The sequence below is a fragment of the Bemisia tabaci genome, chromosome 8 (assembly GCF_918797505.1).
Source record: "Bemisia tabaci chromosome 8, PGI_BMITA_v3".
Classification (NCBI taxonomy): Eukaryota; Metazoa; Arthropoda; class Insecta; order Hemiptera; family Aleyrodidae; genus Bemisia; species Bemisia tabaci.
In genome coordinates, this window is record NC_092800.1 from 28,364,909 (window position 1) to 28,392,419 (window position 27,511).

Genomic DNA, 27,511 nt, shown 5'->3' on the forward strand with positions numbered 1-27,511 from the left:
TTAGATAAAAAATTCAGTCATAAGCCTTAACGGGGCGCTACATTTTCTTAATTTTAAATCCATTTTTCACAAATTTCCAGTAATAGAAAAAAACGTAAAAAATACTCTGAGCTCAGCCCATCAAATCCGTCCACACGGATCATTAATTTTTCACTCAAAATTTAAAAGTTAATGTTTGGGGACTAATCTTTGAGACTAGAACAACCCTGACGAAATCGAGTATTCTTTACAAAAATTGTTCCGATTAGTTGAATTGAGAATTGAGGTATCGGCTATCAGTTGCATCCAAAAATCCTTAATTTGCGTTGAATCTTGGGGCAATATTATTTGTGCGAAAATATGCTACATTTTGAACTATGTCTCCGGGCTATTTTATTTTTTACTCCAACATGAATAAAGAGAGGGGTAAGATCAAATTTTTCCCTAGAATGTTCGTTTACAGGCACCGTAACAAAATGGCCATAAGCTGATCGTAAATCCATTAAAAATAATCCTATACTGAAATCCTGTTTTTTCTCTTGTCCTGATTTTTCAGTCAAGCTACGAACGATGTATCCAACGAAGAATAAGGAAGCTAAATTGAACGTATTTCAGCCAAACGTAACTACGTGAATTAAGACATGAGCCCTGAGTCCCATCAGAATATATGCATAACTGGGCTCAAGTTATAATGCACATTGTTCCGTTCTGCTGTGCTAAGGAAGAACGCCGTATGAACATTCGAGAGTTGACAAATTTCCATCAATAAAATGTTTATTTTCGAAGAAAGTTATGAATATTTTGCCTTGACATTTTCAGGAACTCTAGGTAGTATTGCGATCAAAATTATCTGAAAAATGGGAGCGAAAATATTCATAAGTTTTCCAGAGAATTCGTGTTTTATTAAAGGAAATTTGGCAACGCCTGAAGGTCCATACGGCGTTTGTCCTTAGCACGGCAGCGTTGGTCAGCAATACGTCCAATTCTCGTTGAAAACTTCACAAATTTACATTCTTCAGTTCCTGGTAGGAGGTGTTGTGTTTATTTCGTAGACGCTGTGTTAGATGCGTAAAGTGAGAAGGAGGGAGGAGAGGCTTTATGGCTTTTGGTACACACAATATTATGTGTCCGGAGAGATTCTTGACGGCAGGAGTGCGTGCGGAAGTCAAATTAAATATTTGGTAGCAGACATGCAGCAGACACCGGCGCGACGCGGCGGCCGCAAGAACACCCGCTGCGCCTTGTTGCCATGCCACTTGAAACTGTCAAACTGTTTTTGAGATATCTCGCTAGGAGACTTTAGCGAGGGCTTTGAAAAATTTTCACTGAATTTTTCCTGCATTTGTAACTTTACTGACCAATAGAGCTCCTCCAAAAACTGTTAAACTGCGATGTAAACAAAATAACTGCTCTTCAATGAAATTTCACAATTTACAATTGGACGTAGTTCTGTCAAACGGAAATAAGCGCCATAATTCTGGCTATTTTCACTGAATGATATCACTGTGTAAAAACTCAAGTAGACTTATAGTAGATGTTACCATACTTTTTTTCAGTGTGTTAGTTCAGGGTCCGTACAAAGTATGAACTCTTGGGTGTGGGTTTCAATGCTTTCTAATATCCACTTAGGTATGAAATGGACGTATTTCTGTCAAACAGAACTAAGCGCCATAGGGTGAGGAGGGTAGAGGGGGGCTTGGATTGGCGGCGGAATCGGGCGTCGGATTCATTCCGTCCTATACTCGCAATGCTTTTCCAAGACGCTTAGTTCCGTTTGACAGAACGCGCTATCCGCCATTCTAAATTCCTCAAAAGGAACTCAAATTGGCGCTTAGTTCCGTTTGACAGAAATACGTCCAATTATAAAATTTAAAATTTACTTTGTTTAGATTTTACGATTATTTTTTCAATTTTTTTCTTTGAATTTTTTTTTCCAATTTGATCAGTTCACGACAACGAGAGAGCCCAAACGTGTGATCAGTCTATTCTCCATCCGGATATGAGAATGAACCCTAAGGCAGATTTTATTTGATTGCAAGTAAAAATTTACCTTTCTAACACTTGATGTCCTCAAACAGAATGGTCAGCCCTCCCCATGTATTCAGTCTTACCTTTATACACAAAATGCAACTTAAATTTGAGGTATATACGCTCTGCTAGAATTATAAGTTTAGCTACCATCATGATATACACTACGAGAGTTCTTTATAACACGGTAAATGATGTATCAAACGAGCTGAAAGCCAAAAAATAATTCAGTGTATTCAAAAACCCACATGACGTCAACATAACAAGCAAAATATGAAAATACAACTCACAAAAAAATTTATTTACAGCGGTTCTTCATAACTCAGAATTTTATTTCAGGAAAGAGCATAGTAGCCTCATCTTATTCCTCATATATTTTACCGTCTTAAAAATTATTGTTTAAATCGCAAAACTTTTGGCTGATTTAGGAACTTTCTTGCGATAGTCACACCAATTTAAAAAAAAAAAAAACTTTTTTGTGGAAAGAAGAAGTATTTTTCACCCAAAAAAATTGGGATTATCTTTGAAACTTCGGTAAAAATGAGAATATTATGTTACCAATAGGCAACAGAAGTCTATGCTGCGTCATGCTCATATTTTGCAGTTCTTCCCAGCAGGGAATATCACCGTATGCCCACCGCTGGGACAGAAATATCAGCAAGACTCTCCTCAGGTGGTGAAGAGGTATAGCACGAATTGACTGTTGTATCGTTGCAAAATTAATTTTGGTCAGACACAAACATCGTTGCAAAATAATCAAATTACTAACTTAAAAACTGCTGGCTTTACTTTTTATGATTTTTTCTTACGTCCTGAAAGTCTCGCGAACTCTACATTAGGTTACAAATCAATACCCGCTCTCAATTTGGACCGCGGCGTAAGCAGAAAGAAACCAAGCCATATCAGCTGTTGCCAAATTTAATTGGGCAATTTAATTTTTTACATAAAAATGATTGTGCGAATTTTTGTGCTAAGTTCAGTGAATTTTCTGCATAGTGCGAAGCAAATTCCTTAAAATTTTCAAAGGAATCCGCTCAGTCGTTCTCTTGTAAAAAATTGAATTCCCCTGTTAATTTTGGCAACAGCTGATGCGGCTTGGTTCCTGTCTGCTAAGTACGGTCCATTTGACATGTTGCAGGGTGCGAAAGCACTGTAAAGCTTCACACAACGGACCAGACTCCCATAAAATTTAAACGCGTGAAATTATTACCGCATTGATATCTCGCATCGTTTGGGACAGAATTTCGTAAGACGAAGGTTGCTCGCGTAACTCATCTCTGCAAAATGAATTTAGAAGTCGCCGGATTTCGTAATGATGGCCATTTCGGAACCGCAGGTTATGAATATTCCAAAATATGATAGGATCGCGACGGATTCATGATAGAGAAAGTGTCGCAAGAGGTGTTTCTCACGAGGAGGTGCAAAAATTACTGCGTATACATCTGAATTGAACGGTATATCGACGCGCTGGGAGACTCCTCCAATTGTATTTGCATTTTAGTCCATATACATCAGTGCATCATTTTTATATCAACTGTAATTAATTAATATTTGAGAATTGCAAGAATATTAAATAAGGGCTATTAACGCATATTTTGACATTAATCTATTCATCTCATGGGAGATTTCACCCCATTTTAGACGGTAAAAGTTTGCACCATTTCGTGGGAAATTTAAAATGCTATAACTCGGCCCATAGGCTAGAATGAAGGAGTGCAAGTTACGTGCAGTTTTCAGTTCAAGCATCTTTGCTCTAATTTATTAGCCTCACAATAACGCTGAGACTGCTCTTGATTTAAGCGCATTTACTTTTGATTTAAACACAACTCCGATTGAATCAAGAGTATTTTTTCTTGTCAATGGCATTACTGCCGTGCTAAGGAAATACGCCGTACGACCATTCAAGAGTTGCCAAATTTCGTTGGAGAAAATGCTTATTTTTGAGGAAAATTATGAATATTTTTCCGTAAAATTGTCAGACACTTTAGATCAAGTTACAAACAAAATTACCTGAGAAATTGGCGGGAAAATATTCAAAAATTTTCCTGAAAATTAGTGATTTGCCAGAGGAACTTTGGCAACGCCTGAAGGTTCATACGGCGTTATTCTTCAGTCTGAACTCTAGATCCAAGCGACTTTTTTTTCCAGTGTGACTATCGTCATCTCGTCCAAGAACATTCTACAGACAATCCTACTGTGCGCAACGGTGGCAGGGCCAGTAAGGCATACATGTAACCTTAAACGGAATTCTGCTCTTTATCCATTTCAGCAGTGCACGAAATCTGTCACCGCGCATGCGCCGTGCGCGTCTACCGGATTGCGCAACGCGTTCCTGAGTCGCTTCCGTTTCCTGCGGCGCGGTGCAAGCCATTGTTGCCAGATTCGACCAGCAAATGTATTTTCCCTGTATTTTAAACTGTGATACACGGGAATTTCTTTGAAATTTGACGGCGGCGGTTGCCCGCCCGCGCGGATCAATGCAACGATGAGGATCAATCGAAGCTGATTGCGCTTGGATGCGGATTGTTTCGAAAATGCATTAATCAGATAAACTTGAGATTATACGGTGCCCTTTTTCCGGAGGGATATCAGATAAAGAGAAGCAAAGGTCTAAGAACGAATCGGGAAAAAACTGCCCTTAGATGTTTTGAAATAATACTTTCCAAATCTCCGATTATAAAAATGAATGGATCAGTTGCGCTGGTCACAGAATCGCATTTTGATGGTTTCAGCTTGAAGACGATCAAAAAAATAGTAAAATCTGTCCAAACGTCTATAGTTTTTAGGTTCAATACCAACAAAAACATCGCCCTTTGAAAAACTTGGTGTATGACGTCATCCATCGGGGTAAGTACACGGAAAAAATTAAATTGCTGATTTAACAATTCAATTGCTAGAAAAAGTAACTGCAATGTTTCAATGTAGATTTTACAACACAAAAATGCTACTTTAACCACCCCCATGGTTAAATTAGCTTACAATAGTAGTTAAAGTAGCATTTTTTTTGTTGTACGTTGAAACGTTGCTGTCACTTTTTTTAGCAATTGAATTATTAAATCAGCAATTTAATTTTTTCCGTGTACATACCATGGTCTCTTCTACTTTAGACTCATCAATGGCTGATACGTATATTTGCAACGGTTGCTGGACCTAAAAACATGGATAGACAAAGAGGAAGAAACCAAGGTAGTTATACTAACGCGGTGGATGACGTCATACTCATATTTTTTGAAGGGCGGTATATCTCTGTCAATATTAGACGTGGAGATTTGACGTTTGGATGGATTTCATTGTTTTTTGCCGATCTATAATCCGGAATCGTCAACGAGTTTGTGAGTGGCGCGACTAAATCACTGTCATACGAGAAGAGTTTCTGAACGTGACAGATGTTGATAACCGACTTTTGAAGGGCATTTTTTCTGCATTTGTTTCCTCTCTTTCTCAGTGATCAAAAATTGAAGTTATATAAACGCAAGACGGCTTATTTTGTATCACGTCACTTACATTGAGCGCCCGCATTCGTCATTCTATAGCCTCAATTGCAATTGGACGTGTTTCTATCAAACGGAACTATGTGCATTATGACGTGAGCCCTGAGATCCATAAGAGTATATTCATAACAAGGCTCACGTCATAATGCACATAGTTCCGTTTGATAGAAATGCGTCCAATTGCAATTTATCATAATTCATCGTATCAAAGGTCAAGATTGAATAAACTTAATCCTAAGTCAAATTCATTATTCTCATTCATGGTGCTTGAATGCATTTAATCTCACATTTTTTTGTGATCATAAAGTTCAGCAGGAATGTAAATGTTTCAATAGAAAATGTTTCAACTCCTCTCTAGAGCGTTTCATCTTCAAGTCGCAATTTCGGAAATATGAGGATCGATGCGGAACCATAGATTTTTACACTTTTGTCTGCCGTAATGAATGCATAATTCAGATAATTTCTGTTGCGACGCCAGCGATCAGTTTCCCTCGCGATTCGATTATATTTCTGTTCTGCGTTGAAATCTCCGGCCTGTATTTTAAACAAGGTTTCCATTTGAACTATGCATGAAAAGCAATGTTAGGGGTTATCACCTAAAACTGTAGTATACTTCAATTTGTTGGATGATATGGGCATTTCCAATTAATTCGGGAAGTATCGCTCAAGTTGAGGTAGTATCTCAACATTTGAGTTAGTAACCTAGACTGAAAGAAAAAGTTCGGTGATTTTTACCGAGCCTTTCGGTATACGGTTGTTCGGTGGCACAAACCTAAGTATTGGGTTTTTTGAACCGAACGGCATTACGGCGATTGAAACACACGACCAACCGAGTTCGGTAAGATTCCACCGGACTTTAAAGGTCATGGAAAGCGATCATTCGGTAATTCGCACCGAACTTTCAGTATACACGGAGAAAAAAACTTCGTGCATGGGACCCGAAGTTGAGGTCATATGGATCTCTAAAGTTTTCGGATCTCGCATCCGAAAACTTGAGGTCTACCGAAGTTCGGGTCAGACATTTGAAGTACTTAGGTACATACCGAAGGGTTCGGGTCATACATATCTGAAGTTTCCGGTACATACCTAAGTACTTCAGATGTCTGACCCCAACTTCGGGAGTTGGACCTCAAGTTTTTGGATGCGTGATCCGAAAAGTTCAGAGATCCATATGACCTCAACTTCGGGTCCCATGCACGAAGTTTTTTCTCCGTGTACATTCGGAGAAAGTTGGAAACGTTCAGTGGTGTCTTATTATTTAGTGTTGATCCATAGATATGTTGGAAGACTTTTTTGTATTCTTAGAGCCTTTATGGCCTTATTAATTTTTGAAATCCATAATTTCTTGGGGCACTACCATAATGTTACTTTGAAATGCCCGTATCATCCAGCAATCCTTATTTCTTATTTCCCGTGTGAAACATACAAGTTGACGCGTAAAATGTAATGTATTTTCAAAATACTGGCAGAAGATTTTTCAAATCAAAGCTCAACTTACCATATTTGTAAGGCAGAAGCCTCAGAAAAGGCGTATTACTGGCTCCCCAATCCGGATGCCTCACATTATTGCAGGTGCCATCCACGGATCTATATTTATTCGAGAAACATAGCTGTGTCTTTCCTGGCATCCAACTTTTGTCTTCTCTCTGTTCTGATTGTTTACAAGTACTGAATATCACATAACACGTCACAGCCCAAAATCTGAAACAGAGAATCCAACGATATCGGTTAGACTCGATTGTTGATCATGTTGACAAGAGTGATGAGGTGAAAACTTTAATTAATAGACAACTTGTGGCAGTGCTTGTAGAGTGTAATACATTACAATTATCTCATTTACATATGGAAAAATTCCCCGTGGAGTCAACGAATAATAAACTTCAGAGAGCCTCGCAGGCTAATGAACCTGAGTAATTAAATACAAAATGAAAAGAGTTTACGAGGGTCGTTATCCTCGACCAGGTAAGTTTGAATTGCAAATTACTGATGCATCGCAAATTTGGCATCTATTTTTGTGGGTTTCTCTTAAGTTTCTAGAATTGTCAATTACTCTAAGGTTATTCCAGTGTAATGACTCCATTTTAAAATTAAAAAGAAGAAGAAGAAGGAGAAGAGGATGTCATTGGTTCTTTATTCGGACATTTCCAATTAATTGTGGTGGTACCCCAATAAAGTAGGTTACTGACCCAAATTTTTTCGGTACTATCCCAAGTTCAGTTGTGGCACTACCAAAATCAGTTGGAAATGTTCATAGTGTCCAAAAAATTGGTGTAGTACCATAATTTTAAGGGATAATCCCTAACACCTTTTTCCGCGGTGGGTATTGAAAAATGACACTGGCGTTCGTAAAATCACATTCTTACAGCTCTATGCGCGAGATGCCAACTTTGACGTGTTGCACGCATGCAGGTCTTCGTTAAACCATAAGTTGGCTGATCTCAGAAGTGGCATTATCCGACAATTTTCACCGCAATTTTTTCTTCTTTTTGATCATTTGTCTTGGATAAATACCGTAGACTCGTAGCTGCGGTATGAAAGTCCTTGTCTAGCATTCTACTGCGACGCGCTAAGTGCGGTGCCCAGAGAAAGTTATCCGCTTGCGGCCTTTCAAGATCCAAAGAATAGGATGGTAATGAAGAAGAAACTGAGTTTGTAACTCTGTTGCCGGGTCACTGCTTTCGGAAAAATTTTCGTTTAAATTTGTTGCCAAAGTATGACAACCTTCAACGAAGGGCTCATATGTATCAAGAATAAAACCAGCTAAATCATACTTTGTCTTACCTTTTTTTTTAGCTGTTTCAACAATTTTTTTTGTTTTATTTGCAGGAAAAATTCACTTTTTTCTGAGTCGTTTGTGTTACAGTAAGCTTGCAGTAAGCTGAAGCACAGTAAGCTACAGTAAGCTTTTCTTCGTTTCCTTAACAGAGGAACGCAACTCCATTCCAAGGGTGCCAAAATGACCCAAGTAATTCAATTCTTTACAAAAATGTATCCGTGCAATGTGTGTCCAAAATTTGTCTGATATTTGCATGAAATCAGGGAAAAAATCAGTGAAATTTTCAGAAATTCCCAAAATTCTCTCGGTGAAAATACTATTTGCGAAGGGAAATTTGGCAACAATGAAATTAGTTAAGTTCTTTCGTGGGGAAACGACATTTTGACCCAGCTTATGGTTTGCGTTTTCCCCAGTATCACAAAAAGGCTATATTTTTTTGTATATGTACGTCACAATTTGCAAACTGTGCATTGGGGAAAAGACCTGAACGTCTATTCGTGAGAATCAGAAACGTCTCTAGCCTGAACTCTTTGAGAAAAACGTGCTCTTGAATATATTTGACACATTTTGAAAAAAAGTGCAGTAAAAATGCGTATACTGAACACCATAATGTCAGCTCTACTTTTTTACATGTTTTTACATTAAGTGCCCCTCATATGTATAGAGGGTATTCAAAATGTCGAAATTCATAATAAAATGGCGAATGTAATGTTCTGTAAGCTAGAATGTCATTTGTCGAAAAAAAATGTCAGTTTCATCATTCGAGAGTAAAACTATTTCCGTAATGGCTCGTGGTTTTTGACGCCTTGACTTCAAAAAGGACAACAGTTACACTTTAACAATCGTTCTAAACGCGTGAAAAGAGTAACTTTGTAGAGCAGTCATTAAAATTACTTAACAGCTCAACAATCAAAACATAATTAATTTTAAATCTCATGAAAGCCTTGAAATGGGAAAGTTGATTTCCGAAAACAGAACCTAGAACAATCTAGTATATTTCTCATATCAATTAAGTTTATCGTTCTCTTCTTAACGATGTCATTTAGGATTTGATGTTTCAAAAAACTTGAGGGCTGATTACTGGTTCGAAATGTAACCGTAGGCTTTATTTTGGAACAGTCTCCTGACGTATGATCTGCTTTGGTAAAAAACTATCCGTAAAATGCATTTTTAATTTTCAAGTAACAGTTTTGATGTCAGTTTCCTCATACGGTCAACTAAATAAAAAGGAAAGAAGTCAAGTCATATTGAAATGAGCTTTCATTTACTGACAGAACGAGGATTTTGTATCCTATCATCTGCGTCAAGTACCAACTTTATGCTCGAAAGTCCAGTATACGATATACTTCAAACAAAATCCGAAAAGAAGCCTTCATTTAAAACTTCCAATCCTCACTCTACAGTTGAACCATTACACTGAGGAGCCTCGTAGGTTCAAATTTTGTCAAATTTAAAGGAATTTTCTTTGCCCGAGAGTAATAATAAAGCCCGCTTCGATTAATTTGATCGAAGAGAGAATTTCACGTTGGACGGAATCATTTATCAGATTTGCATTAATTAAGATTACGCCCCCCCCCCTCTCCTTCCTGGTGTGCATCATTTCAAAGAAGAAAAACAACATATCCGCAACACAGCAGGAAAAGTGAGGCATAGATCACTCTTGAAAAAATTTTACACGGGCAGTAGGTAACCTTATACTTCACAGATCACATCTTTACCCAATGATGGGTGATGAATGTCACGGTGAGCAGGTCAAGTTTGTCAAACCGATTCTGATCGTTCAACACATACCTTAACACGTTTCTCATCAGTCATCAGTGCGTGTTGAATGAGGCTGATCATCGAATGCGACCATTACACTTTGCGCGGATACTAGTTAATACTCTCTGGTAATCTACAGTGCCAAGGAAAAACGCCGTATGAATATTCGAGAGTTGCCAAATTTTCTAAAATTAATCATGTATTTTTGAGGAAAGCTATGAATATTTTTCCTTAAAATTTTCCGACATTTTAGACAAAATTGCGAACAAAATTGTCTAAAAAGTTGCAGAAAAACATTTACAATTTTCTCTTTCAATTAGGTTTTTATTGAAGGAAATTTGGCAACGTCTGAAGGCTTTTACGGCGTTTTTCCTTAGCAAGGCAGTAATGCTACCGTACAAAGGAAAAAGGCCGTATGAGCCTTCAAGCGTTGCCAAATTACCTTTAATAAATCATGAATTTCCGGGAAAATTTGTGAACGTTTTTCCTCCAATTTTTCAGATAATTTTGTTCGCAATTTCACCTAAATTTCCTGAAAATTGCAAGGAAAAATATCCATAGCTTTCTTCAAAAATAAACATTTCATGGAAGGGAATTTGGCAACTCTCGAACACTGGAAAAAAAAAAAAAACACATTGGATCTAGAGCCCAGACTCTAAAAAACATCGACAAGAAGAAATACTCTTGATTCAATCAGATTTAAGCTTAAATCACGAACCAAGCCTCTTAATTTGAGCGGATTTCCTTTTGATTTAAGCTTAAATCTGATTGAATCGAGAGTCCTTTTTCTTGTCAATGTTTTCAAGAGTCTGGACTCTAGATCCAATGTGTCTTTTTTTACAGTGGATGATCATACGGCGTTTTTCCTTAGTACATCAGAATGGTCCCCCAGAGTTTTGCCTAGAAGCTATCGACAGCCCAAACAGTGATCTGATCTGCCCGAGATCGGGAGCAACGTCCACAGCGGCGCGCTCTAGCGTGGCTAATTAATTGCACCGAGCAACAATCGTGTGGTAATTACCGGTGTTTCCGCACCGACACCGGACCATCATGTATCGTTAATATTTCCTGCCCCGACAGTCCGACACCCGACACCATATCTTGGCCGCCGTCCGATCCGGTGGTGCCGTTTTGAACTTTTATGGACAGCAAAAACTCTTGGATGGATAGAGAAAACTCGTGGAATTTGGTCGACCAGAACCCTCAAGTGAAAACCTACCTGGGTTTCTATTGAGATTTTTATTTACCACCCGCTAAAATGCCGATCGCGACGTAACAAAAATCCGCCAGCACTGAGCGGCGCATTGCGAAATCACGCCTCGCGCCATAGCGCCTTAAATTTTTCAGATGCAACACGGACATCCATCAAGCACGAATAGTTGTATCTCTGCGCCGTCATCAACGCGCGTCGTTTCCCTTGCTCTTTTTCAATGCTGTATTGGTTCCGTTTTTTCCATGATGATGCTTTCAGAGCTTTTTGAGCAACATGGCCAGAGATAGGAGAGACGTAATCCGGCCTCGGTTTTTTTTTACTTTTCTCCCAAATCCGACCAAGACCACATCGGCAGCAGAGAGCAGAGCGAAGTTTTTATGAAAAATGGACCAAGTTTCATCAAGTTAGAATCAAGTTTAGTGAAAGGGGTTCGATGCTCTACCCTTGTGGAAGACTCCATGTTAATGATGAAGTTAAACTACGATTTTATCGTTTCAAAAGTTTACTCTCAACTTCAATTTTTTGACATGAGAACATTTTCGAGTAATTGAAAATAAGACCTACTCCCAATTTTTTTTCACGATACAACCTGGTACATTTTTGCTTAACTTGGTCAAAATTTAAAAGGCTCTCTCTCGTGCAGAATATTGTGTAATTTATGTATGTTGGTCAACAAATGTTACTATAAATTTTGGATTCATTAGTTTATTGGAAAAAATTTGTTCGTGATATTTCTGCAAAACTGTATCGCTTTAAAAAAATCCCAAGGCAATAATAACACTTTGTCATTGAATTAAATGACATTTATGAAAAATTCCCCCGAGTTTTCCTCGTCGTTAGCCTTTTGAACCTTTGACACCGACCCACGAACGACCGCGACACGTGATTAGCGCTCAAAAACCTTGCCACAAAAGCTCGTTTGTTAAGTAACGTGATGCTGCACTTTGCCTAAAGTCTGGTGATTCGGGTTTGACCTTTTGGGAGTAGCCATTGGCAAGGCAGCAGGCCCTACCTCGAATAAAAAACATTTTGCTTTGTCAAAAATTACATTGGAAGCTTTTTTTCCACCTATCTACTGTTTCAATGTCAGGTTTGTTTGATAATTCATTTCCGCCTGCGCTGAGAGCTATAAAAGAGTTTTGCAGTGCTATCGAAGTAGAAAATTGAAAATAATGTGAGATATACACAGAATAACCAACCTGACACTGGATAAAAAGCTTAATGTCTTGAATTTGCTGCTGAGAAAAAAATGATCCCTGAATTGAGCAGAGATGAAGTTTATTTCAGGAAAAATCGGTCATATCAAGCAGAAATCTGTTTCACGCAGGCGATTTTATTATTGATTTGAGAGGAAACCTTTTTGACATCAAATTCAAGTCATTTTTTTACACAGACCGATGACAATAGGTTCATGAGTAGTCTATTTTTTATATTTGGAAATTTTGGCTCTAAATTTGTTAATACATTTTGTATTATTATGTCGTAGCATAACACGAGACCGCCGCTCATAGGAAAATGGGCTTCAGCCCACGGAGAAAATGTTTTCAGTGCAGCAAATTTTGTCGAATATAATCAAAAAACAATTTTTTAAATTTCGTTACAGTGGCCTAGTGCATAGATTAGGAGCAGTTCAGCTCGCTTCTGTAGCAAAAGAGACCGCATAGCTCAATAATTATAATTCGGTTATTTTGTGCCTTCAATATGGGGTACAATAGCTGTTTTCAAACATACAATTTTGAACTGCTGAACTTCAAACCTCAAAAATTACAGTTAAATTTAAAATTCCCAGGGTTTTATACTTCAAAAATGTTTGTATGAAAAAACTCTCGTATGCTTCGGTATCTATCTATAATGTACACGTAAGTCTTACTGACGGAACATATCGAAAATCGTTAAATTGAAACAATTCATCGTCAAAACAAACCATCATTATAACAGTTTTAAAAACTGTTTCCACGCCGAAATTGACGGAATTCATATCCATTCATTGAACGTACGTAGATCAGTGGCGTGGCGTGAATTGCGATATATCGATTGATATATAATTTAAACCTATGGTAAAAAATCTATTATTAAGGTGTTCGCTGCGAACACCCTATTTATCGATATTTTTCCATGGGTTTAAATGGCAGATCATTCGATCTATCGCAAAGCACGCCACGCCACTGACGTAGATCGTAGAATCAACGTACGGAGAACTCGGCCCACTGACATTTTTACAGAACGAGCAAAAAGACCGGGGAAAAGAAAACATATTGAACAAAAAATCCTCAATAAGTTGGTCAATAAAACCCCTTGCGTATCAAGGTAGCTGCGACCGAGCTCTTGAATTCCTTTACAAGCGATGGTCTCTCACTATATTGCCATTTTGAACAAAACAACGTACATCTACATACACTCTCCAATGAGTTGCGAGGTTTCGGCTCAGCATTGCAAAACAACGACCCACGCACCAAAACGAAATATCTCGAGGCCGTGCGCCTGTGTGGGAGCGAATGTCACTGGTTAAATAGAGCGGACCTAAATCATATTCGGCTCACTCATTTGCCCCGTGTACAAAAAAATAGTTTCATTGTCTATCACTAGATTTTTATCTATGACCGCACAAATAAAAACACCACGCTTCACAGCCCGTATCTTGATTGATAATTCTAGACGGTAGCATTGGTAGTGAGAAAAAACCTACGGTAAAATGACTGCATTAGCAGCCTTTTTTTCACAACATAGAATATTAATGGTGTGTCTCAGCTGAAGTCATTTCAAACTTTTTTCTGCGTAGTATGCGCACCTGGACGATCAACTAGTTGTATTACATGATTGCAGAGTTAAATAAGGTTAGAAGGTGTGAAGTGATTAGCGCCCAGATTTTAATTAAATCGGGCCAAACGGTGGCTAAGATTGATCAAGACAAAAAATATGGCAAAAAGATCTCCTTTTCCGCGCTATTTGCATGAGAACAAGGTGCCAAAGATGTCCACTTGAGACCATTGTGCAAGAGGTTGCCGTTTGATACGCAATTTTGCAAATTCCGCCGTTAAGGTGAGCTAAATTTCACGAAACTTTGGCAACGTCGTTGTGCAACTCAGTGGTGAGTCACCCAACTTTTGCTGCCCTGGTCAGCTTTATTATCAACAAAGACCGCTAATCAGTGGCTGTAAAGTGAGATTATGCAATCCCCTTGAATAATCGTGTGAGTTCGAGACGTTTAAATTCGCGGAAAGAGTGTGTCCACTTTCCTTGTAATTCTCCGCTTCAAAGTTTGAATTTTTGCGTTGACCAGTTGAGTTTTTGCGAAATCGTCACGCGGAAATAATCGAGGTAAACACGTTTGCATATGATGAGGGTTGCAAAAAATGGACGAGTTCACTGAGTTCGCCTGCTTTGGTTCTGGAGTTCTTCCATGTCTGCATCAATCACACTTAGAAACCAGAGGATTCTGTCATATTTTTGCCCTGTTCCACCATCTAGAATATCTCCTCACATTGAATTTATTTTCATGGACAATCTGGGCTCCATGGTAGGTCTTCATTATTTACATTTTAACTGAACCGATCATTTTCCAAATTCCGTAAGCGCCAAAATTGCAAATGCGAGAAAAACAAGAAACCCCGCACTCTATTCGCTTTGTTGACAATCTTTAAATTCCAAAAAATGTATGTCCTGTTAGAAGGCTATCTCGAGATCGGATATAGTTGATTCTACCAAAGAAAATGTAGAAAAAACTACCCCTCTGCCAGGAAAATAGAGATTGGCGCTTACGTGAAAAGGAAAATAATCGGTTCAATTGAGAGGGCCTTTAAATCAGCGTCATTAAAACGAAAGTTTTTACGACCCTCCGGTAAAATGCAATAAAATGAGTTTGAAGAAAATCCTTGCAAAAAATGACGATGATTTTCCAATACGAAAAATGTAAAATACATTAGGAAAAATATTGCGGATTTGAGAAATTTAGAAACGTGGAAATTCAAGAGATCGTCACAGGAATTGACAAACCGGTTGTGTACAAAATTGTCTCTTTGATACGTTAACGGCAATCTAGTGGCTGAATTATTTACTATTTCAATCCAAGTATAAAGATTGAAATTCGAGGGAACTTAAAGTGCATGAAGTGGTTGCATTCCGTTTACCTTTAGAGGGGAGGGCAGATGCACAATCATCATAACACTTGATTGCGCTTACCATTCAACAGGTTTTGAGTTATTCCTAAGCCTATAAATAATGCTTGATCTTTTTTCATATCTAATTAATGGACTTGTCAGAAAAAAATATAAAGGATAAAAAAAAGTCATCGAAATTAGTCACGATGGAGCTTACTAAAGTTTATTGCTTTTAAAGACTCATATTGACGGCCTTATCACTTTTATTGGAATAAAGACATGCAATTTACATCAACATGTAATCATTCTTATTTTTCTCTCTTTCTTCTTCTTTTTTTAGTAATTTATTGATGGAGCGGCTATAAAGGTCAATCGCTTCATTTGAGTTGAAACCCACAGACCTACATTCAACTCTATTCTTCTCGTCGTGATAAAAAAAAAGGCGAACAAGAAAAAATGCCGCCGACCCATTAATAAATTTTCCTCCTCTTTTTCTACCTGCCTTGGCAAAGTTTCAGAAAAAGTGGGTTTCTCGATTTATTTTATTTTTAGAATGAAACGAAACACACCGAACGCTGAGTGAATGACCCAATTATGATAGGGCGGCGCGGCGCATGAACCACGCGTGAGTGATCCTGGCTCCAACTCTACATCGATGCCAAATTGTACCTCGATTTTTCCTTTCTTTCCGCTCAATATTTCTTTATTCATAGATCGTTTTTGATACATCAAATAGGTGAGATTGTATCGATATCGATTGGTTCAACATGTAAACATAGCCTCCAGAGTCAATCGCGTAACCTGAGGAAACGGGGTTTTTCTGATAGATTTTTGATTCTTATGAGTACTAAATGGCATCGCAAGGTGAAATAGTTAGGAATTTTCTCATTTTCAGATTTTCCGACTGAAATCCTAAAAGTTTTGTTTGAGGTTATGTTCTATTGTTTTGAACCAAACGATACATCGAACCACTATCGAAAACGATCTATTAATTTCCTTTATCAACTGTCGATACTTCTTGTCATGAGGTGGATGAGCTCATTTTACACGGAATAATAGAAACATGTTTATGCTGTGTGTAGTTAAATTTTTAAAAGTAGTTACATTTCATTTCATTCCGAACAAGTGGTATTATTCCAAACCATACGTAATGTCTGAAAAATTTAATTTTTCATCGCAAAAGTTATCCTGCCCTAACTTTCTAATATTTCCCTCTTTTGTAATGTATTGTGTCTTTTTGAAATTGGCACAGTATTTTTGGAATTCGATAATCTGATAATTGTTATTATTCATACTACCTTCATTTAGTTTTCCTACGAAGTTTGCTACGTTTTTGACGTAGAGTTCTCCAGTTTTCAATGTTTTGAACGAAAATCTCGTTCAAACTGCTAGTTTTTGTGGAATTTCGCCATTCAATTGGCCTCTGAAGAATTTTAGGATTGAAAATTAAAAGTATCTTATTTTTCATAAGACATTGCAATATACGACATGAATGCTCAATCAAGCTCTGAAAATCATTGAAACGGCCTTAAAATTGTCCAAAATTTCAATGAGAATTCTTTCTCACATTTTCAAAGTCTCAAATCGTCAAAATTAAACGATTTATTCCTTTTTTCAGTCTAGTAGAGAGCATTTGCCGAGGCACTTCACAAAATGCCTGATTTGACCGTTGGGACAGATGCACACCAACAGTTGAGAATATTCTATCCGAATTTCTGCAATTGACTCAAGGATGAGTATTCAAGCGAATACGATAGAATTTGCATGCACCACGGTTGCAGTTATCAATAATGTGGGTACGGTATGACACATGATCAGTTCATTGCGAAACCGCCCGCATCCGACCTCCACCGACTTTTTTTACACGCTCGAGCTCAAACAGGCTCCAGCCGGCGTCATAAAACATAAACCGTCATAAATAATAATGAATCTTTGGACGGTTTGGCGAGAAGAAACCGATTTGATTAGATAACCGATACGACTCACAAAAACGAGCACTCAAGAGTGTCTTAGTTTGGTGCGTGTTCTTATTTTGAGCTTAATTGACGATTTCGTATAGGAATTCACGTTTTTTACGATTAGCACACAACACGGTTTCTGCAAATGTCTTCCCGTCAAAAGCTCTGCATTTCGGGCGGGACCAAAAAAATGTAATACAACTATTTTAACTTCGGTGTAGCTCAAATTGCATAACCTTTGATTTGAAGGAGATCTCAGTTTCTCGTTTCTGCTGTCCACTTGCCGAGACTCAAAAAGGACAAGAGTGTCTTAGTTTGGTGCGTGTCCTTATTTTGAGATGAATTGACGATTTTGCACAGGAATTCACGTTTTTACGATTAGCACATAACACGGTTCCTGCACATTTCTTCCCGTCAAACAGCTCTGCATTTCGAGCAGGATAATTAGCACAAATACGTACATTTCAACCAATAAAATCGCTCCATTTTCCCATGGCCCGAGAACTAACGAGCACACCCAATCTTTCCACTTGCACATAGTTCCATTTAGCATAAATACGTCCACTTATGAGTCAATTTTGGAAATTATAAACAGACTTAGCTTATTTTGCATGAAATTATCATGAGAAAAAATATCCAGTGGTGCTTTATGTAATACATCCCAGACTGTGGTCCAGTATAGTCGTATACTAACTTTTTGATCACCCTATGTAGATGAGACTATGTTTTATGTAATATACCAGGCTGTGGTCCAGTATAGTCGCATACTCACTTTTTGATCACCCTGTGTAGAGAAGACTATGTCACGAGGTCAGACAGATCAACCGCAGGTCTCAAAAACACAATACATCCTTAACCGCGCAGCACAGACACGAACCCGGGGGCACGGAGCCCCCAAAAATTTCTGAACGAGTGAGGATGACACTCAAAGCGCGCGTTATCTAACCGTACGTAATAATGCCCCCAGGATAGGGGGGCTATCTCGACACGCATCCATTACAAAACCGTTTAGAGCCGATCCGATGAAGAGTAAAATATTACAACGAACGAATTCGGACGGATATCGAAGCTCCGATGACCGTTTTTATTTTTGTTCTTCTTCTTTTTGTCTACTTTTTCTTCGCCTTCTTCTTGTGCACACTCGTGTGTCCATGGGAGAAAGCTCGATGATGTAATTCCCCCCTCGCCCGGCTGGCGGCTCCACCTGTCCTCTTTGAGCACGCTGATCAGTGATCGGTTCCATGTATCCGACAGTGTTGCCTTTTAATTTGATTTAATTTTTATTTGTTTTTATTTTTTTATTAGGACTAATAAAAAAGGTAAAAATAAATGAATATTTTCTGGAAATTTTAATGAATGGATGACTGCGTTATGACTGATTATTGAAATTAATAGACAAACCTATAGACAAAGAAGACACAGGGAGTATGGAGCTATCCTATGGGTTAAAACCGGTGGTTTTTACTGACTAAGGGTGAAAATGATAGACTAATCATGGGGTGTCTCGTGGGTTGCTGTCAGTCTGTCTATTTCTTGATTCCTTCCTCCGTTGCAACAATACCCCCTTCTACCGACAGGATCGCTCCATTTTGCCTATGTCTTCTTTGTCTATAGCTTTGGAAATCAATTATTTCAAAAACATCTTATCCTTTTTTACCGCAATTACATGCCCTTCGAACAAAGGTACAATTACAAAAGCGGAAAGAAGAAATCTGTATGAGCGTCATGCACATTTAAAAGGATGGCTTACTTTTCTACCCTTGAGTTAAAGTCACCACGCTTTCCAAGTTTTTTTTATTATCAACAAAGACGTGCTTTCAAAAATAGAGAGGTGAAACGTTAAAATTCAGAGTCCTCTTATTTTTCCAAATAAAAGCTACGATTTTTAAAATTTGAGAGAAATCGAATGAAACACTTGTTTAACCCGCACTGAATAAAAAAAAGTTCGCTTATATGAACCGAACTTTCGGTATTCCATACCATCCCAACTGTTTGGTTTGTCACACTGAACTCTCGGTTCATATGACCGAACTTTATGCGTCAGTTCACTTTACCGCTGAAGTTTGGTTACACGAACCGAAATTCCGCTTTGGCAAACCGAATAAATGGTTTGACAAACCGAATAAATGGTTTGACAAACTGAATAAACGGTTTGACAAACCGGGTAAATGGTTTGACAAACCGAATAAATGGTTTGACAAACCGAATAAATGGTTTGACAAACCGAATAATTGGTTTGACAAACCGAATAATTGGTTTGACAGACTGAATAAATGATTTGACTAACCGAATATATGGTTTGACAAACCAAATAAGTTAGAATGTTACGGAACACCGAACTCCGGTTCATACGACCGGACTTTTTTCAAGCGGGGAGATTAACTCTCAAAAGTTCTAACGACGTTTTTCCCTAGCACGGCAGCATAGAGCACGAAGGAAGCTCCGAAACGGGGGCCCCTAAATCAAAACCCAACGAATCCGGAACCGCACGGGATGTCATGCACTCGCTCCGGTTGCGCAACCGAAGAATTTCGAGTCCACTCGACGGCGCTCGCCTCCGGTCGGCCTTGATGCTCGCTGCGTTCGAGCGCGCGGTGAGCGGAGAAAGAGGATTCTAATTGCTCCTTTCTTCCAACCAGCGTCTCCGAAACAACATACGTACATAGGACTCTCGCATGAGTTGCGTGGTTTTTACTAAAACGGGGAGGCTTGAGGATTTTCATGACGGCTCTTTCGCAATATTTGACTTTCTTTCCTTTGCCCGCGGCTCGGAGCTTTTTCTCCCGGCGTTCCGTGATGGCACGTTCAATTAAGCTCGGCGCTTGATTGGGAGCGTTTGTCTTTCCATCTCGATTCTGCATCCTTTCGCTCTTCCTTTCTGCGCGTCGAGCGTTCTCTTTCTGATCGCTACCAAGAGTGAACTAGAGTCGCGATCTGAGCGATGTAAGGGTTGGTCATCCTTACCATAGGCGGTTCTACGGGGTGCCAGTGGGTGCCGGGCACCCCCAAGCAAAAATTAAGTGCGGTTACCGGAACCGTGAAAGAGGCCTTCTTCTTCCTTCACCTCTATTTATTGCTTTTTTAACCAGTATAGAATTTATTATGAAAATGACCAAATTATACTGCTTTTAAAGATTCTGTATTCTCTTACACTGAGTAAAAATCCCAGCAATTAATTGAAAATACTTCAAACAGAATTAATATTGATAGCCGTGTTTTACAAAGATTCTACTGTTTTTTTATGGTAAGAATGTAGTTTTGATGGAAGGTTTTGCTAAAAATTGTCTACGTTGAATTTATAGGTATTTAAGTAGAAAGGAAGGAGAGAAAAAGAGAAAGGATGGGAGGAAAGGGATAAAACTTGAGGGCCGAAACTTAGTCCTCCCCTGAGCGACCTTCCCCTTCGGGACCAGTCTCCGACATTTTTCACCTCTGGGCACCCCCAAACATGAGAGTCTAGAACCGCCTATGATCCTTACTCATGCTTTTCTTTCTTTTATTTTTTTATCATGCGAGTAATCTTGGCAACTTATGCTTTCTTTCGAAAAAAGAAGAAGAAAAAAAAAGCTTAAGTTGCCAACAGGGCCGGTTTAAGGGGGTGGCCAAATGTGCCGCGGCCCATGGCGGCAAAATGTAGGGGGCGGCAAATTTTGCAATCTTTTTGAATGTACTTAGGTATCAAAAAAAGAGAGAAAAAAATCGGATTCAGAAAATAAATTACAAACTAGGAAAAGCGACAAAATCTCCCATTCCCTGAGAGTAAAAGTATAGTAATTTCTAATTTTGTCGTCTTTCGGTGATACAAGAGACAACACCTTTAAATAGTCGAGTTAAGAGAGAAACCAAACACGCAATTTGACCTGAAATGGAGCGGCGCGGCAGCGGTCGGCATGAAACGCATAGCGCCTACAAGACTGCATGAATACTTCACGCATTGCGCCAACACAGTGCGGTCGGCGCGGCGGTGGAATTTAAAATTTTTAATCACATTTATGTTTGTTCTTTCACAATTTTTTCGTTCGTTTTTTATAAATAGAAGGCCTTGTCCATACAGGGATGGGTTTACGGAACTGAATTTTTGTGAGTATTGACAGGGCTTTCACAAAAAATGTGCCCAACACGAGTAAACGCGTCTCATACATTCCTCCCCCACCGGCACGTTCACTTGATGGTTATTATAGATCGTATTCGACAGATCACACAGGTGAGATTATATTGATATCGATTGGTTCAATATGTAACCACAGCCTTAAAAGTCAATTTAGAAATCTGAGGTAACGGGTCTCATGTGATCGAATGTTTATTCTCTCGAGTACCAAATGGCAATGAAAAGTGAAATTGTTGGGAATTTTCTCATTTTCAGCTTTTCCAAATTAAATCCTAAAATTTTTGTTTGAGGTTATGTTCTATTGTTTTGAACCAAAAGGTACATCGAACGAATACGAAATGAATGTCGAATACGATCTATTGATGTTTGAAAACAAATGAGAAGGGAGCGGAAAAATACAGGCGGCCCATGGGCGGCAAGTAGGTAAATCCGGCCCTGGTTGCCAAGATCTGTTCTCAGTCTATTTTGCATCGAGTATTTGCTGGAATCATCGAGAGGTATCATCTCCGCAAGATTGTTGAAATGGGGGGGGGGGGGGCGATCAGTCTTTCAAAGGGAGCAGCATTTCCTGGAAGGGGAGGTCAACCGTAGACGTCCCATAAAATATCCTAACATTGATCCAAATCGACCAAAATTGCCTCGGAGAAAGTCAATTTAAATGAGCAAGGAGGAATTGTGGGAAAAAAAAAAAATGCAATTTTTTACTATAAAAAGTGGATAATCTGTAGATTTTTAGTTTAAAGACCACGCTTTCTGATATTCCTGAACTATTTTTAGAGAAATATGGTGCGTTAATGACGCAGTAATATAAAATGCATCATTCGCAGTTAAACATCCATTTGATTTTTAAAGTTTAAAAAAAAACACATGACTTGAAGTGATAAGAAAACTGATGAGACTGAAATCTTCATAGCGCAAATGACCTTGACCTCTTATGCGTTTAGAACAATCTTTACTCAGAAGAAGAAAGATTATTTGTTGACTCCATGGAAATGAACGCAGACACGCTTTTAATTACTCCTCTAGAACTTGTCGCTTTAATCGTCCTCCTCACACCTAAAAATTACACACAAACAAAGACGTCGCCTGAATTCGTCATCTCCTCCAGTTTTAATAGTTTCGTATCTATAATTTTCGGTCTGGCGCAACGCTTGCGTAAGGTAAACAATAGGACCGCGGAGCCAAAACGTAGGCACAGAAACGGGTGAATCGACAAAGTTTACTCGGGTTGGCAGTTCAGAGTTTCGCAAGCCTCGAAAATTAAGAGTATCCAAAACTAACGCCATGCTTGGATCACACTCCTACCAGGCCGCGCCAAAAATCTTGGGGCTTTGTTAGGCGTAGACAATGGATTGCTGCATGTGACCTTCAGACGGTGTCTCTGATGGCAAACTGAAAACCAAAATTCCCCAAATTTTACTAGAAAAACGTGGTTTTTTGAAGAAGTTCATATTTTAAAATGATCCTTAGAAATCCTTCAAATATTATCAATGATACGATATAAAGTTTTGGCGCGAAGAGGCGACGGGGACGTCCCGTAAAGGGATGGCGGCAGGGCGTTGACGAAGGGATGTTGAGGTGTCGTTTGCCCGATAACCGCTACGAAGATAGGCATAGGTGGCGTTGGGCTGTCGCAGAACGCTTGAGTGCGTTGTAGAAGCAACTTTATGTACAAAGTTTTGGGAGAAATATTCCAGAGTCACAACCTTAAAATTGATTCCCGTTCCATCACCATATGGGCTGCGCTGATCCGCGCCACTGAGTGTCTCCACACTACAGCGTGTGTAAAATTTCCATGCTTCCAGACTGTGGCGCAAATTTTTGGCGTAAGTCAACAGCAAAACAACGTTTCCAGATTTAGAAAAAAATTGTGTGGCACCACAATTTATGGGGACAATTTTGGACACTCCACTCGAAATAGGGAGTGTGGAACCATTTTCTGCGGCCACCGTAGCCATTCAGATCTGACATTGATTTTTGGCTGAAAGTGAGTGGTATCGAAGTTGCTAGTTACATTGAAGTACTGAATATGTCACCGAAAAAAATTAAATGATACAATGACATCCTGAATTTCAAATAAGTCTGGTGATCTCTATATGCTAGGCTAACTTTTGCGTTACTCTACCTGGCGGGCCGATTATTGAAACTATGTCAGCACGATAAGATAAGACACAGCCCTATCTTGACCATGCAATATATTGCATTTCGATGTCTTGTCGGGCTGTTTTAAACTTTCAATAATCGGCTCCACTGGAAATACAAACTTAATTGCGTGGACAGTCAAGCCAGCCGAGAGACGCATGCTAACGCATTTCTAACATTCTAGATACGAAGAACTAACGCAACGTATTTTTCCCCGGTGATATCGAATGAGTTGAGAGTATCTTGGAATCTTCAGATGATACATCTTGATGACACTGTTTTGAGTTGATAACGGAGGAATTTCCCACAGTGCCTAAAGTGGAAGCCCCTAGACATCAGCAACTAAACAGAAAATTTTCCAAAGGAGAGCATCCTCATAACAGCATTCACGTGTATTATTCGAGTGGAATTTTAAAATTTCGGGTAACATAAAAACCAAATTAGCCAGAATCAAATCAACGAGTAGCTGCTGGCACAACAAGCAACCGAACAGTATAGAGTTCGCTCAGCAATATGAGTCATGATTGTCATAAAATATTTTCACGGCGTGATGGATCATCGGGAGTTGTTATTTTCCACCGATTAACCGGAGGAATTTGTGATATTTCCGCGAATCAAAACATCTTCGGTATTCTTCTCTCTGATATACCGCTGCGTACTCCCTGTCTATAGATTACCACCTCGGGTGATGAGAATCACACTTTAACGAGGAGCGCGAAAACCTTGTTTGTTGCATTCAGGGCAAAATTTCGATTAAAAAAATATAATCCTGGTAGGTTAATAAAATGGATCATATTTAAGGTTTTGACAGTACGATAAATTGAGGTTGAATTGATGCTGTTTCAAGTAATCTTTTCTGACATTAGATTTGATTTATTTTTATTTAACTCAGTTTAGTTTAGGCTTCTAACTACTCGAGTAAAAATAGATTCTTTTTTCTCATTTTCCACGTTTAGTTACTTTTATAATTTATCTATCTTCTAAGTTTCCGTTTGTTACCTACCAACACTACTAACCGCAATACCTTTTATTCCAGTCATTCTAAAATTGAAAAAGCTTTACCCTCTGACTTATGACCGATTGACGCTTTGGGGCCATAAAATTGTCCATATTACCATTTTTATACTTACATTTTGTCGTGGTAAATAAAATTCGATGGCTTCAAAGAAATTTTCATATATTAAAAATGAGAAAATGAGTTTTAACATTTAAATTTTGAAAGTTAAGGGAATTAAAGGTGTCTAAATTATGGAATTACAGCGGTCAGGCTATAGAATTTTGATTTTTTCATTTTTTATTATTTTTTCAAGACGTGATACAGTCGCAAGAAATAGAAAATTTGTAGGACTGTAAATTAAAACTCAAGCACCATAATTAAATTTTCATTTTTCACAACATCGAGAGCATAAAATGAAATTCGATTAAGTTTTGCCTAATTAAAAGTTTCATCGTATGAGGTGAGTTGAAGAAGAACTCAGGGCTGAGGAAACCTCATTCAGTTTAATTAAGTCAGCGGGGTAGTGCAACATGACTTCCTGCCGGCGAAAAATTTCACTCTCCAATTCGAGCTCTTTTTTCTTCCCGTTCGTTAAAGTCTCTTCATACGTGTTTTACACACCAGTCGAGCGGGCACATAAACTTTCCTCCGTGACTCGAATAAATGCTGCTCCGATGACCTTCCGTTCCAACCGCGGAAGGAGCTACCGTCTCCGTATATTGTTTCTGTCCGATCTTCGGGACGGAGTAGGCGCACTCTACTAGGAACCGGAGGAAGTATGGGTTAGCATGATCTTCGCGAGGAAACCGATATTTGACGGGTTGCATAAGCGTAACCTATTAGCTCTTCCCGCCCTGACAGATCTTCACGGCGAGCTATTGTCCATTGCATAACTCGCCGAGATACATATGCCACCTGTCCGTGCTTCAAGTGTGCGTTTGCCAATTCGTATAAAAATTTAATTTAATTCATTGTTGTTACAACAGAAAAGCACTGAGAACACTGATTTTTGAGAGAGTTATTAATAAGTAGACTGGAGTAATAAACGTGAACAAAATGAAAAGATGCTGGGTTTATTCATTTTTGGTTGCAATGCCATTTAATCATGGGTCAAGAAAATTTTTCAGCTCTGCAGAGAGAGAATCTCAAAATTCCGAGCCGGTGTCAGCAAAACAAATGGAGGAGCTCGTGTGCCTGCGAGTGGCAGAGAAATCAAAACGCCTTCAATAATTTGTGTATGCAACGCAGGCTGTCATTAAGCACGTATAGTTGCATCAAGGCGCTATCATAGGTATCACGCTGATGCATTCACGCGAACCACCCTCTTCATAGATGCGCAAGTAAGCGTAGTTGATCCGTTTTTGTATAACATTTAAAATGTAACCAGTAATTTAGCGGACACTTTTTTTTCATACTGAATTATATAAATTTTTGATAGACCGATTTTAGTCCGATCCATCCTGCCGTTATGAAACAAATTAAAGAGGCCCGTGCAATCATTGGGTCAAAGATAATTTACTATCCCTAATATTATGTTTACCTAATACACGATACATAGTAATTATAGTATATTTATTACAAAATGTCGTATCCCCATGACGCGAGAGCGAATCTCAATTTCCATGTGAGCCCCGTTTCACATATCCATGCTTTCTGTCGCTCATACATCGATCGGGATACGCCCTTGCATCATCGGAGCGACGATATGGCATACGTGGTTGAGAACTTCACGGTGAATAAACCCTTGCACGACCGGTTCTGAGTAAAAAAAGTTCTAACGGAAGGAAAAGTGTTCCGAAATCGTAAAGTGATTAAGCCACGGTGTCGCTTTCCGCTGGAGCTGGTCGGACCGGGTGCACAATGGAGATTAATGTTTTTGGGCCATCCTCCAGCCCGAGATGAGATTGATAAGCGACGGCGCCTTTCTAAGGAAAAACGCCGTATGAACATTCGAGATTTGCCAAATTTCCTCGAATAAAACATGTAATTGTGAGGAAATTTCTGAACAGTTTTCTTTGAAATTTTCAGATATTTTAGATAGAAGCGCAAACAAAACTGTCTGAAAATTTGGAGGAAAATATTTACAAGTTTCTCGGCAAATTATACTTTCATTGAAGGAAATATGCGGCAGCATTTGAAGGCTCACACGGCGTTTTTCCTTAGCACGGCAGGACGGAACTGAGGAAGTTTGCGTGAGGGCAGGAAGGCAAACTTTTTCGGAGATCACCGAAGAAATGAGTGCCTAGAATTTATCCTCAAAAAGTTGCCGGCTGTGTCAGAGACAGTATATAGACCTTGCATCTTTGAATTTTGCTATCTTGCTATCTTTTGAAAATTTTTGAATGTTTCGCTTCAAATTTTTCAGACGACATTGTTTACAAATTTGATCTAAAATACATGAAAACTTCAAGGAAATATATTTATACTATATACTATTACTACTACTAACAAGTCGCTCTTGTAGCGCTTCTGTGCGCTCTGCGACACCCAACCACCACTGATAGCGATCCTGCCAGAGCTCCTCCGGCAGATCGAGACTCCTCATTTCCTGCCTTATTCCCCGGTTCCACGATTTGGCAGGGCGTCCTCTTCACGAACGTAGAAATACTCATAACTTTCCTCAAAAATACATACGAGAAAAAAAAACACATTGGATCTAGAGTCCAGACTCTTAAAAACATCGACAAGAAAAAGTACTCTTGATTCAATCAGAATCTAGCGTAAAGCAAGAACCAAGCCTCTTAATTTGAGCGGATTTCGTTTTGAGTCGAGCAAAAATCCGATTGAATCAAGAGTATTTTTTCTTGTCGATGTTTTCAAGAGTCTGGACTGTAGATCCAATGTGTTTTTTTTTTTTTCCAGTGCATGATTAATTTTAGGAAATTTGTCAACTCTCGAATATTCATACGGCGTTTTTCCTGAGCACGGCAGCAATGTCTTGTAATTAGTGTGAGGGCGCTA

The 27,511-nt window shown here is 38.9% G+C and overlaps 1 protein-coding gene across 1 annotated transcript in view; it reads right to left on the reverse strand.

Moving 5' to 3' along the window:
- LOC109033968 (peroxidasin homolog) overlaps positions 1 to 27,511 on the reverse strand; it is a 97,949-nt gene that overhangs the window by 49,794 nt on the left and 20,644 nt on the right. The window contains exon 3 of the mRNA XM_019046855.2: positions 6,997 to 7,199. Within this exon, the coding sequence (XP_018902400.2) occupies positions 6,997 to 7,199 (203 nt within the window). The remainder of the gene's footprint in view (positions 1 to 6,996; positions 7,200 to 27,511) is intronic.